This window comes from Haemaphysalis longicornis, unplaced genomic scaffold (assembly GCF_048455015.1).
Source record: "Haemaphysalis longicornis isolate Haplotype H1 unplaced genomic scaffold, Haemaphysalis longicornis Haplotype H1 scaffold_8, whole genome shotgun sequence".
Classification (NCBI taxonomy): domain Eukaryota; kingdom Metazoa; phylum Arthropoda; class Arachnida; order Ixodida; family Ixodidae; genus Haemaphysalis; species Haemaphysalis longicornis.
Window position 1 is genome coordinate 133041901 of NW_027526445.1, and position 13600 is coordinate 133055500.

General features: G+C 50.3%; 2 protein-coding genes across 2 annotated transcripts in view; both read right to left on the reverse strand.

Annotated features, from left to right (window-relative positions):
- Machr-a (muscarinic Acetylcholine Receptor, A-type) overlaps window positions 1-13600 on the reverse strand; it is a 472231-nt gene that overhangs the window by 202123 nt on the left and 256508 nt on the right. The window lies entirely within an intron of this gene.
- Window positions 2251-4608, reverse strand: LOC144148485 (membrane metallo-endopeptidase-like 1). The gene has a single exon (XM_077680019.1). It carries the CDS (start codon window positions 4606-4608, stop codon window positions 2251-2253), a length of 2358 nt encoding a protein of 785 aa, XP_077536145.1.

The following is a 13600-nucleotide window of genomic DNA, read 5'->3' on the forward strand; positions in this document are numbered from 1 at the left end:
AGTCAAAACAGCAGAGGAGATGGGACGCAATTTGAGGGCTAGCCCCGGGTAACGCTGGTGTCCAGTTATACCAAGAAATGGCTTTACCCAAGACCTCTAATTTCTCCCTTCCCTCTATCCCGTTCACTTCAAACTTTGTGCAATGACACAGTAGCCCTGTTGGCAATCTCTCTTGCTTAAGTTTCACAAACGCTCTGTGACTTCGCGGGCAATACTCCCCGATTGGCTTACAGTTACTTGGCAAAGCATTCTGACCCTCTCCTCGCATGATAGCCGATCGCCTCGTTTTTATGTTTAAGTGAAGCCATGTTCTGATGCGCTCGGAAACCACTGTAATCACTGCATACTGTTCTGTATATATTTGTAAATAAAGTTATTGCTACCAAAAAAAAAAAAGTCGCGTCCGTGGCTTAGTCGGTAGAGCGTCGCGCTGCGGCCGCAAAGTCCGCAGATCGAAACCTGGCGCCGGATGCTGTTTTTTTTTTATATAGTGTAGTGGCCTGGCTGGCGCGCCGAGAGAGGGTGTTGCGAGCTGGAGAGTAGTAAAGGGGCTTTAGGAGAGTAGGCGAAGGGGGAGAGGAGGCGCTATGCGAGCGCGACGATTCAGGCTCACTTAAGAAGTGCATTCGCACTTATTCCTTGCCAATCTCCCACGTGGGTATGTGCCATGTCAGCGGCCAGGCAGCGCGCGCCCATCTCCCCCCGTTGCTAAGGAAGACGAAAAGCGCGCGCACCCGCAGCTGTTGTTATGCGGACGGCGGAAGGTTCGGGGTCGCTTATAATGTGCATTCGCACTTTAAAATTATGATTCTACCCTCCCCCCTCGTTACTGAGGCTGAATAACTGATTTGTTTCAGCAGCAGCTCATAATAATAGAAGGAGCGCTTCACGTGAACTAGTTAGACGGCAGTGGGTGCGCGCAGGAATCACCGAACGCGTACCTATTTCGAACGGAATGCCATGTCCCAGGAAACGGTTAATATCTACCAAGTGATAGGCTGGAGAGCGCACTTTATGTTATTTTTAACATGGCAACGTGTCGTGAACTTTCGTTTATTATTATTTTTCGATTTTCATGGCTAGCGAGTACAGTCGCCCCCTACTACAGTTGTTTCTCTGCCCCGACGATTGCTTCTTATTTGTTGGGTGTTCAGCCAGCATGGTATTCCAGGATTTCGATATGCCCGTGTGTTGGGGCGGGATAGAAAAGAATCAAAGTTTTTTTATTTTTCCCTGGCGAGAGCCTTTCCATGCAAAAAAAGTAAATACCAATTTCCGAGGAGTCGCGTTTTGCGAGCAAAACATTGCCGGCAAAAAGAAGAGCAAGGAGGAGGAGGAATAAACTTTTATTTTGCGCACCAAGATGTGTTCAGTCTTCTAAGTCCAGGAGGCCGCGAGTCCGAGCTGCGTCCAGAGCTCGTTGCACCAGGGCTTAAGGAGAGAATAATGCGTAGTGGAATTGGGTTGTTCTAGTACGGCCATGAATCGTAAGACGATAGAATTTCGCACCTATATCGAAGACACTCCAAATATTCATCCCGAAATGCTTTGCGATGCATTATTTCTACGAAATATCAAGGATGTTGCAGACTAGCACGCCAAAGTGTGCCATTGTGTGCAGGGAATGAACGAGCACGAACAATTGTGCATTAGCCTCCGTTTCAAGGACACTTACGAGAATTCAGAGCCCTTTTAAGCTTTTCGCGTGAATTTATCTTCCAAATGCTTTCTTAGATCATTGCCATGCACGCCCCCCACCACTAGTTAGTTACGTCTATGACATTCTAAGTTCTGAACGAAAGCACCTCTTGATACTGCAAGAGGCTGATATGTCAGTGACTACGCGAAGGTCGATTAAGGACACTAAAGCACATTTAGGGTATTATGTTGGTGTTCTTAAAATTATTATATAGCAGTGGAGTGGCTAATGAGGTTCTGTTATCTGAGCGAAAGAAACAGCCACTAGTTTTAGGCGTAATAGCTTGATAAATTTTTTATGCCTCAACGGGGTATTAATTATACAAGTTACTGGATTTCAGGGGACGTTAATAAAAAAAGACAGCAAGCTCTCATCATGGCCAGTATGCGCGCTGACGTCGCGACTTTACTTTGCACTGCAACCTGGGAGAAGGGAACGTTCAATGCTAGTGCGAAAGGCAAGAAACTTGTGCCAGTGTTCACCACCATATGACTGCAATTGCGCCGCAGAAGGCAGGCGAAATGGAACAGGCGTGTTAGCCGAGGAACGCCCTACTTGAGAACACAGCGATGCAAGGGGTTCATAAATGAATTAGGCTTGCACATGAAAGCGTCGGCGAACGGCTTGAAATTTCGCAGTGGCCCGTTGACTCGGTACCAACCAGGCGCTTTAGTACCTTCGTCAAGTACTCTGTCGAGGAACGTGGCGTTGTTGACCTCGCAGAAGTTGCGCGCGTACTCAACGAAGAAAAGCTGCTTGGGAGTCAGGTTCTCCAGTTTTGGCAGCCGCTCGTTCTTCGTGGCGCGGTCGGCGTAGCGAAGGAATGCCCTGTACGTCGGCTCCAGACTCAACAAGTCCAGGAGGTTCGAGTAGTACGAGTTCCGGCCGATGCGGCGTCGGGAATCCTTCCAACGGAGCTTTCCATACTGACGCCCGAGGCAGTCCATGAGCGCATGCATCTTGGGCACAAAATATGCCGGCTTCTTTCCGCCCCCGTAGTTGTACGCAAGGTGGTAGATGCCGTGGTAAAGAGCGTAGAAGACCCGAGGACCGATACGCGGGATCTGGAAGCGCTCGAGCGAAGAGTCCGGGTCACGGAGGAAGTCAAAGACCGGAAGGGGTATCTCCAACTTGAGGAAGGGGGCTTCCAGGCGTGAGTAGGTGCTCAGCATCCCACCGCGCCAACCGGCCCACTTGTCCAGGTCCTTCTGAGCGAAGTCTCGAAACCGGAATATGGTGGACAGGGCCATGTAGCTCTCGATAACGCTTTTGCTCCCGGCAGCGGTCTCGTAGAGCGCCACTAGCCGCCGGAAGAGCTCATTGTGCGAAGTCACGGCGTCCGGGACAATGGGCTCCCAGTTGATGGCGGCCACTGCTTCAACCAGATAATCCCGGAAGTCCTTGTCGAAATCAGTTTGGGCGTACAGCGTGTCATTTAAGGCCATCTCCAGAAGGTCAAGCAACGAATTGAAGGACGCTTTGCCGCCGAGTTTTGAGGCGGCAGAGTCCATGCTCATGTGCATGATGAGGCCCGGTTCGAACCTGTTCATCATCCGGATGCAAAGCCTGCGACGCGTTATTGGACGGGGAGCGAGATAGCCGGGGTACCGAGCGTACGCAACAGCCATTAAATCGCCGAGGTCAATCTCGTTGTCAGCAGCGATCTCTACGGCCGCGCGGAATGCGAGGTAATTAACCAAGTCCCCCAGGTGCTTGGTCAACTCTCCACTCTCCAGGGTGTGCAGGTACTTCAGTGAGTAGGTCTTAAGCGGCCTTTTGGACAGGTCCGTACCGAAGGCGTCCGCGACGATGGTTCGGATTCTACGAGCCAGGATCGGAAACTGGTCGGTCACGTCGGCGAGCTCGTCGTTGAATCCGGATCCTTCGATTTGTTGCCGGTCCATAGAGGCGGAAATGAAGCGCTCCACTTTGAACACGTTTCTCCGCGCTGTCTGGTTCGACGCGGAAATCTCGCTGATGAAACCCGACAGGGCGTCATCGAGGTAGGAGTACTCGATGTCCAAGCCGAGTCGCAACGATCCCATAAGAAGGTTCGGCTGCCCGACAAGCAGGTAGGACTGTTCCGGGTTCTCAACGCTGCGCTCGACCGAAAGGCTGAAGAGCGGCTGGATACCGAGGCTCATGAGGTCTTTAATGAGAGTGTCGAGCTTGGCTCCATCCCTGATCGTCACCGGAAAAGGGTACAGGCCTATCCTGGCCAGGGTGTCGATCCAGTGCGTGTCCCCCTTGCGCGGGTATTCACAGCGAAGGAAGATCTCCTTGAGGGCCTCGTAACCCGGGCGGCCTCGCTGGATCACGTCAGCCAGTAGCAGCTCGTATTCGTCCAGCAGCGTGTCATCTACAGACACGCGAGCGGCGCCGTAGGGCAGCTTGTGCGCCATTTCCCAGCGCTTGCAGACATAGGCGTAGAAGTCGTCGCACGGCTCTTGGTGGAACTCGACCTGGCGGAAGAGGGCGTCACCGACTTTCTCGCAGGCCACCGTGGAGCAAACGCGCGAAGCGCTGTCTGACCCCGGGTCATTCCCCAGCTGGTATGGTCTGATGACGGCCGGTGCGCGGGCGTCCGCGCGGTCATCATCTTCAGGCAACTGCTCGCCCAGGGCGCCCGGGGCCAAGCCGGCGGGGCCGCCACCGAGGCCGAGGAGACGCCACGGGAGCAGTCCAATTGCCAGTGAGATGACAGAGATGAAGATGGCGCCTGCTGCCAGGATGCAAAGCACCGTGCTGCCGTAGCTGCGAGACCCGTCGCTGTGGTCTCTGGGGGTCGCTCTGCCGACGGTGACCTCGACGCCGGCGGCTGAGGAGCGGGCCGGCGAGGCAGCGCGCGCAGTGCCCCCAGCCAGCAGCGTCGACCGCATGGGCAGCTCCTCCGAGGACTCCGACTGCATGGCTGGTTCTTGGTCCTCGGTGTCGGGCGGAGGAGCGAATGGGCGGGGTGGCCGGGAGCCACAGACAGGCGCTGAGCTCCGAGAAGATGCTCTTCTTCTTCTACGTCATTGCCGCGTGCATGGAATGCACGGGCCGCAAGCACGCATCTGTTTGCGCGCTTCTACGTCCTCTACCCCTGTAAGCTGCACACATCTACACGGCGAGTGGGCTTTACTTGATGGGAGTTCTAAATGCTAGACGGTGTCCGCAAACAAGCTCAACCAGGACTTGTGACACCGTGTGATCATCTGGCAGTATTTCAGGTGCTAAGTACCTTCAGACCTCGCAATACACGTCCGCGCCCGACGGTGTCTCCCCAATATAACAGCGAGCTACACGAGAGGGCGCTACACGCAAACACGAAATCACATTCAAAACACGCAAGCATTCGTTTCACTTCGTTTCATTTCGGGCAAATAAATCTCACTATGTCCACGCCGTGAACGATGCCGAGGGTGTGAAGCACTGGGACGAGACTTGTCTTGCGTGTGGCGTTTGTTATTTACAGTGCACTTCCTGCCCCTCATATCATTTATAAACTTTGAGTGCATCATCGTGCATGGACGAAAACACTCATCCACACAATACACACAACTTGCGTCCCAGTGCTTGGCGCCCTCGGCATCGTTCACGGCGTGGAGATGGTGTGCTTTTTTTGTTGTACTTGCCCTTAACGTTCTGTATCCCCGCATGCCATCATTTACCACAGTAAATATGCGTAGCAAGTGACGTCATTTTAGTTGTTTTCTAAGCAGGCGGTCCAGTGTTGCCGCTTCAGTAATTGTCTATTTTCTAGCTATTTTCTAATTTGCTATTCCCATTTGCGCGCAGTTTCCTAATTTACTTGTTCGAAGTTAGGAAAAGCCAAAGCCATCTTTCTTCCTAAGTCAAAGTCAAAGTGAAAAATCCAAACTGCTTCGACCGTGTCGGAATGGCGAAACGGGATGGACGTCCACTTCGTTACGAGGGGAGCCCAGGTTCGATTTCGACCAAGGGAAGCGTTTTTTTTTTCTTGAGGCCCTTTGCATTTCAATCAATCAATCAATCAATCAATCAATCAATCAATCAATCAATCAATCAATCAATCAATCAATCAATCAATCAATCAATCAATCAATCAATCAATCAATCAATCAATCAATCAATCAGCCAATTAATTAATTAATCAATCAATCAATCAATCAATCAATCAATCAATCAATCAATCAATCAATCAATCAATCCTTTATTGTCATCATCCTCATAGACAAAGAAACAAACGCGAAAACAAAACCGCTATGATGATACAGCGGTAAAGAAGTCGTTATAAGTATATGACCAGGCGTCCGCCCTCAAAGCGGGCAAGCAGATTAAGCAAGTGCCCCGAGAATTTTAAGCAGCAGCATTACAATTGTACTCATGTATGTTCGGCTCGCAAGCAGCTCACGACTACACGAAGAACGCCGCTTTCACGTCGCAAAGTTTATATACGCTCCTAAAAAGGTAAAAAGTAAAGCCCGCAAATAAAAAAAAAAAACTATAAATCCTGAGTAGAAATAGAAATAGGGCAGCCTGACATTCCGGTGAAAATCGCACAACACCGCTTTTAGGTTTTTTTTTTTTTTACTAACAAAATACATTCGCTGTTTTGTTGGTCTTTAAGGTATGCCGATGTGCAATTCTGATCGGAACAAGCGAAGTGTAATCATATCCTGGAAAAGGCAGCTGGGACATTTGTCGTATTTTTCGAGATACCGAAGAGAGCGCTTTCAGGAGCTGGAGAACACGAGAGTATTCTGACAGCTCGCGATGTAGACATCAAGAGAAAAAATAAAACGCGGGCGGAATAAACGCGCCTTCAGCGTGCAGCGAGTCGGGATTTTGCGGCGTAAATTCGCTTTTGGAAACGCGGAGTTCCTACTGCCGTCATTTCACCGCCGTTCGTCAGCTCCCCGTTTTTTGTTGCAACATTTCATATCTTTGCGCCAGTGAAATTTCCCTCCCTTTTTTTCCCTCATCACCTAATTTAGCTCCTCGACCTCGTTGCAACGAACTTCGAAAGAGAGTTGGCTTCCCCGCTAAGCTTTGCAAGCGTGCCGTGAAGCAACCTTGTTATTCTACTCGCAGCTTCGCAGTCATACTTTTTTTCCCCCTCGTCGTCAACCATTTTTCTTTTCCGCTGCAGGCCTTCGACTAGGAGGAGAAATGAGAATTTCAGAGGCGTGCGGAAAACTCCAAATAGAAGAAAAGCAAGTCAGACGGGAAGCAGTGAAAAGCATTGGTGAAATAAAAAAAAAGAAATAATGAGGGAAGGTAGACACGGGTTTGTTCAAACGCGCGTTGGGTTTGGACTTCAGAAACGAGCCCACCCCTCCGAATTTCGTTCCCTTGACATTTGTCAAAAGCGGGTACGCGACAGGACAGACAAATACGCTGCACTTTGTTTCTCAGAGCTTGTTACAGCGGGCAAGTCACGTGGGTAAACAAAGGCGATCTGTGCTCCCTGTGCATTCCGGAAGGCGGAAAGAATCATTCCAAAACTCGCTTTCTTAAAATTGCGTTTTTCGTCCTTGGTCCCGAGTCAAACCCGTGGACCTTGTGTTCGCTGGCGGCGAAGGATTGTTCTGTTGCCGTTTGCGGAGAGGCGCTCAGTGCTGTTGCTTCGGTTGTATCTTGAACGAGTCCTGGCAGTGTTCCGGCCCTATTTCACGACGGCCTGGGGCAAATGAAGCGCCTTCAGGTTGGACATATTGCTGACATAGGCAGCGTTGCCTTTGCGATCATTTTATAGGAGTACGGGATGACGGGATGTGAATGGTATATTTTTCCACCAATGAAACAACAGAAAGAAAAATTGCAAGAATGGCATAAAGAAAAAAAATTCGAACCTCCCCAATGTCATCAAGCGCAAACTCGGGCTTCTGCGTACTTCTGAATGCCTCTAGCGAGCGTGAACGGAACATTAACTCTGACCATGATGATGGCGAAAATGCTGCTGCTGATGATGATGGCAGCTGCGACGGTTTCGATAGTGACTAATAATGTTTTGCTGGATCACAGTTATGATACTTGTTGGAGCAACATCTCTATGATGGACGTAAACTGTGATCATGATGATGAAAATGTTCCTGATGTTGCTTCTGATGATTATGATGATGATGGCCACAATGGTTGTGATGGTGCCTTCTTATGCCTTGTTCCATCGCAGTACTGATACAAATTAGAGCAACTTACCTCCTTATGATGTCACAAAACTTATACGGTCGCTTTTCTTTATGTAAGCACACCAAAGGCCATAAAAATAGAAACTGAGTGTTTCTCCTATACTCCTACAGCCCGTTGCGCGGTTTACATTTTGTTTAGGTCCGGCTGCTCTTTGCGATGTTTAAAAATGAGCATCAATCCACCCTTTGAAGGTGGTTGGAAAGCGAAGCTGTAAGCGACATCCACGACAACTAACCATTCGACGTCACTTGATTCACACACGTGGCTCTACAAAGAGTGAAACCAGAGACAAGTGAAATACGCTTAACCGCACTCTTTATTGCTTCAAAGAGATATTCTTTGCTATGGTAACATCAGGGCATGATTCGTGAACTGTAGTGGGTTAAGTTGTATTGGTGAAGCACATGAGTGCAAACTCCTTTTTAATAAAATTAAATAAGCTCAAACCCGGTGTTAGACGATCTCGCATCTTCGCCTCTGCCACCGCCAACGTAGACGATGAGATCGGCGGCAGACGCGGAGAAGTGCGATGCCATGCGTTGGTGTAAGCTTTCCTTAATTTTTATAAGTTCTAGCGCATGCGCAGTGTGCGCACACAGCCGCTACACGTGCTGTGGGCGGAGGGCACAGCGGCGCGAGAGGTCACGTGACGCTACTACGTGGCATTTAGCGCGAACGCAGGGGGTAAACTCGCAGATGTGCTAGGTGAGTGCACCGTCTGTCTCATCTGTCTCCGCGTGGGCTGGTGGCTCACGCGGTAAGACAAAGGGCTCTCACTCCGTTTCTCTATTCATTTCAGGTTGGAGTCCTGGTGGTGCCAGTAACTTCTTTTATTTATTTGCGGGCGTTTTCTGTTTACACAAACGGTCGCATCAGAACCCTTGTGGGGTAGAGGTAAAAAGCTTCGCTTTTAAAAATTGCACTGTGTGTAATACATTACGAACCCTGTTTCAAGAGCTGACTGGTGGGCTAGTTGGTATTTTGACATTTTCAATGCACAGTGAACAGAAACAGGACACGCAGGGCATCCCTTTTATGTGCCATTTTCCTGTACGCTGTGCATGAAGAATGTCAAACTAGCCCACCAGTCAGCTCTTGAAACGTGGTTCGCAATGCATTGCAATAAGTACTGCGCTCGCGTCCCTTCTGTGTCTCCTGTTCCTCTGCAAAAAACGCCTGTTTCCAAAACACAAATATTTTACTAGAGGGTAACCTCAAACCGTCGCCACGTAAAAACACCTCAGTGTTCAAGCGCTTCCCTTGGCCTTGGTAATGCGCTTTAAAATTTGGCGCTTCCCAACTTCCGAATTCTAAGCATGACTTTATCTTGTTACGTGTAGACCTGTGTATAAAACCACCCCTCGCATATATAAGTTTAAAGGGAGCAGTAAAAAGGGTCCCTTACCGCTTCGCACAAAAGAAATGAAATAGAAAAAAAAATGAAAGCAACGGACTTTACAATCACTGGTTACTTTGTGAACAGACAGCGACGCTTGCTCACTTTCGAGGAGCTTTCCGGTTAACGTGCTTGAACCGCTAGAGGCGAAACTTGTAATTTGCTTCGTCAACAATGCGACCGGTTTAAAGTCCAGCCTAGCATCGGGTGTGGTTGCAAAGCTACTCTTTTCAACCTTGACCCTTTTTGGCCAACTCGTTGTTGCTCTCGTAAAATCAAACTGGCCCTCGCTATGACATTCGTGTAGAACACCTCAGTCACTTCGCGACACTTCTCGCGCTCTCGCGCACTTCTTCGTGTGTCCTAGCTGGCCACTCTACTTACTCCCCACCATTTTGATTTTTAGCAGAATTCTCCGCCGGAAAACCCGTTAGGTTGTGAAGGAAGTACTACAAAGCAGCTCCCTGCCCCCTTGATTTTTCCTATAGCAGCCAAAGTGGTTGTTAAGTGGCTATATGGCGTTGCGCTGCTGAGTCCGAGGACGCGCGTTTGATCGCGGCCACGGTGGCTGCTTTTCCGATGGAGGCGAAAAGCGAAAACGCCCGCCGTGTGTCGAGATTTTGGCGCCCGCTAAAAAACCCCTGCAGGTTGTCGTCAAAATTAATCCGGAGCCTTTCATAATGGCGCGCCTCATAGCCCAGGTGTAGCGCCGCCCAGGTGCGTTAAAGCCTACTATCAATCCGTTTTTCATACAACCTTCGATCGTCCCATCAGCACCATTCACCACTGTTAATCATATACTGTGTTCTATAACTCCAAGATAGAAGCATTTGTTGCGAACTCTTGGGTTTATGTTACGTTGACTTCCTTTTTGCATTGCTAACAAAGTGGCATCAATCATTTAGTGGTTGAACGCGCCCACGCAACACAGTCGATGAGGGGCGCCGTAATGGAGGGCTCCGGGTTATATTGACCACCTGGGGAGGACCTTTAACGTGCGCCGGAATCTCGACACACACACGCGTTTTCGGTTCTCGACTCCATTAGAAAAGCTGGCGGGAATCTAACCCACGTCCTTGGGCTCAGCTGCACATTTTGATTGATTTTGATTGATTTTAGGGTTTAACGCGCCGACGCAACGCAGGCGATGAGGCGCGCCGTAGTGGAGGGCTCCGGATTAATTTTGACCACCTGGGGATCTTTAACGTGCGCCGAAATCTCGTACACACGGACGTTCTTGCTTTTCGCCTCCATCAGAAAAGCGGCCGCCGCGGCCGGGAATCGAACCCGCGACCTCGTGCTCAGCAGCGCAACGCCTTAGCCACTGAGCCACCGCGGCGGGTAAGAATTGTCGGTATTTTGCAGGCGCTGACATTGCAGCATTGCTCTCGCACCCTGCTATGCCGCAGCTTACATTGCCGCGTTCATGCTCCGGTAACTCTGGTGATCGAGCGCACGTGCATTCTGGCCGTCAGACAGAGAGAGAGAGAGAGAGAGAGAGAGAGAGAGAGAGAGAGAGAGAGAGAGAGAGAGAGAGAGAGAGAGAGAGAGAGAGAGAGAGAGAGAGAGAGAGAGAGAGAGAGAATCTGATAAAAATACCCAAGCTCTATACTGAATTCAGAAGCGCAATGGGGCGGGAGTGCATGTGCACATGCTTGTTTAGGCAAGGGGACCTACTCATTTATCCCAGCACACGTCTAGGTGGGAGCAACGCAGGATAACTAACGCACGCACACAGGCGAACGCTCACTCCCACCGGCGCGCGCCTCTTCGTTCGTTCCCGGCCGCACAGCGCGTCGGCGCTGTTCCTCGCATCTGGAAATTGCGGGCAATGCATCAACGTCGCCCGAACGAAACCGGGGGATTCGCATGCGAAACGACTGATGGAGCGCACGCCGTCGCTGCATCCTCCCTCTTCCGCATCTCCCCTCTCCCTGTCATCCTCGTTTCTTCTTATTTTAAAGCGAAGCCATCTATGCCTCAGTGATGGGGATGCCGTTAGGGCAAAAGGCATTGCAGAAAAGCCACCTTTACAGAATCAGTTGTTCAAGAAAAAAACCCTGCCGTGGTCGGAATCAAGCCCGGGTCTCTCACGTTATAAAGACGACGCCTATCTGGTTGCGCCATCGTCGCACTCGAATCTCTCAGCATTTTCTTTGGGTTCGTTACGCGGGCTTTGGCTTTGGGCTTGGGAGTTTGGATTTTGGACTTTAAGAGCGTCGATTTTGCACTTTGATTTTCTGAGTTTTCATGGAGAAAACTTCGCGTAATAACCATCTTTCCCTAAGAAGGGGGCTTTGATTTTTCTCCGTCCACCTAGCTTAGTACTGTAGTTGTTGCACCAGATCTGCCCCTGAGTGACCAGAAGTTTAAACGTATTGCGCCAAACCTGCTCGTAGGGCTTGGTATGTAATAATCGGGGAACAACGTAAACGGACGAATGCACGATAAAAGCTACAAGAGACGCGGCGCTATGCTTTGTAGGGGCGCAGCCCCTGCGTGCACCCGCTTCTGGTGATTACAGTGCAGCGAGCGCGCGTCGTACACCGACAGTGACGTCAGTGCGTCATGTGCTTGTGCGTATGTGTGCGGTAAACAGTTAGCGGACAAGGAACCCGTGTGGTGCGTGCTAAGCCCGGAACATGCGCACAACGGCCCCGTCTGGTAAAAAGACTGATCTCTGGGTGCGGTAAGGGCGAGTTGGGCGGAAAGGCTCAGCGGCAGCAGAACCAGGATGCGAGGAGCAAGGGGAAGACAACCGGACCGATGACCCGTGGCCAGCTCGGACTAACCAGCCCATGTGGTGGGCGCACACGGAGTGTCTTGGTACAAGGACTTGAACGTTGTCACGAGTGTAGAGCGAAGCGTTGTGTTATTTTTCTGCAGAATCGGTGCAGTGCGTTTTTTCAGTGTCGCATTGTTTACATGGCCGTATGTGTTACAACCTGCTGGTGACTCCTGTTCCTTTCGTTACGGTGTCACTTCGTCGGGCGGGGTCAGGGTCGCGAACCCTTCGCAAATGAAGGAGGTTCCTTCATCTTGTATCTTTCTTCTTCTCGTCCGTTAGCGCTGTCATCCAGTTATGCTAAACCTGGACACGCAATTTTTCATAAATATACACGGGGCGCTTTCCGTGTCCGCCGTGACACGAATGATGTGAAAGCCCCGACGCGCGTGTGCTCGAGCTTTCCGAACACGTTCTTCACCACGTGACCCAAATTAAACCGCTTCTGCATGCGCGCAGCTCATGCACAAACTGCTTGCCGGAGCCGTCAAGCCCAAGTTTTAACCTTATTCCCACAAATTTGAGGCACCCTTAACACGGAATAAAGTTTGCAGGGGCTGGGAATTTTTTTTTTTTTTGTAACAGCCAGCGAAATTAGGATATGCCGTTGCTTAGCGACCGAAATTAATTGCTATGTCCGGCCGACAGCAAGGCGGCTAATTCATTATTCCAGGTGACCGCTACGAGGGCTAAAGAATCTCCTTTCCACAAGAAGCATTCTACCAGGCGGGCAAGGCACCACAGTGATTAATTTTGGTCGCTGCTCCCGCGCGGGAAAATACAAACTTTGGCGAGCGTGCGTACAACCCTAAGTGAACAAAGGTGATGTTGAGCTTTGGAAATTTTGTCGTTATTTTTTGGCGAGTTGTGAATATACTGGGAAGAGGGATTACGTTCAACGTAGCGAAGCATCGCTACACTCGCATCTCTTCCCGCAATTGCGTGCCCTATTGTTTGATAGAAAAAACACTAATTATAAAGATCGTTAAAGTAAAGCTTGTGCCCGGAAAATGCTGGACTTCTCCCGTTCGAAGATGACGAAGTTGTCTATATTATGCATCAATGCCGAAGCTTGTAAATCTCCTTCCTCGAGGTTCTATGAGACCGAAAGCGGAAGTATCCAGAGAGAGAGAGAGAGAGAGAGAGAGAAACATTTATTGAACAGCCAAAGGGGCTAAGCTCAAAGTATGGGCGGATTCGGGTGTGCGGGACCCGGGGGACTTGGACATTCTCACACGGATCGCTGAGGTGAGGGAGCTTGGCAACATAGGCACCGGCTGAGGCCCACTGCTGAAACTCTAACGCTTTGGCTGCTGGGCATCACGCAAGGGGCTCAACATAATAAAAGTTCTCTCTCTCTCTCTCTCTCTCTCTCTCTCTCTCTCTCTCTCTCTCTCTCTCTCTCTCTCTCTCTCTCTCTCTCTCTCTCTCTCTCTCTCTCTCTCTCTCTCTCTCTCTCCTTCGTCCAGGGCTCCATTCTCCCTCGCTCCTGTCCAGGCCCTAAGGGTCCATCCAGAATCCTGGGTATTAGCTTGCCACAGCTGCCTCCAATAGCACAAACTAATTG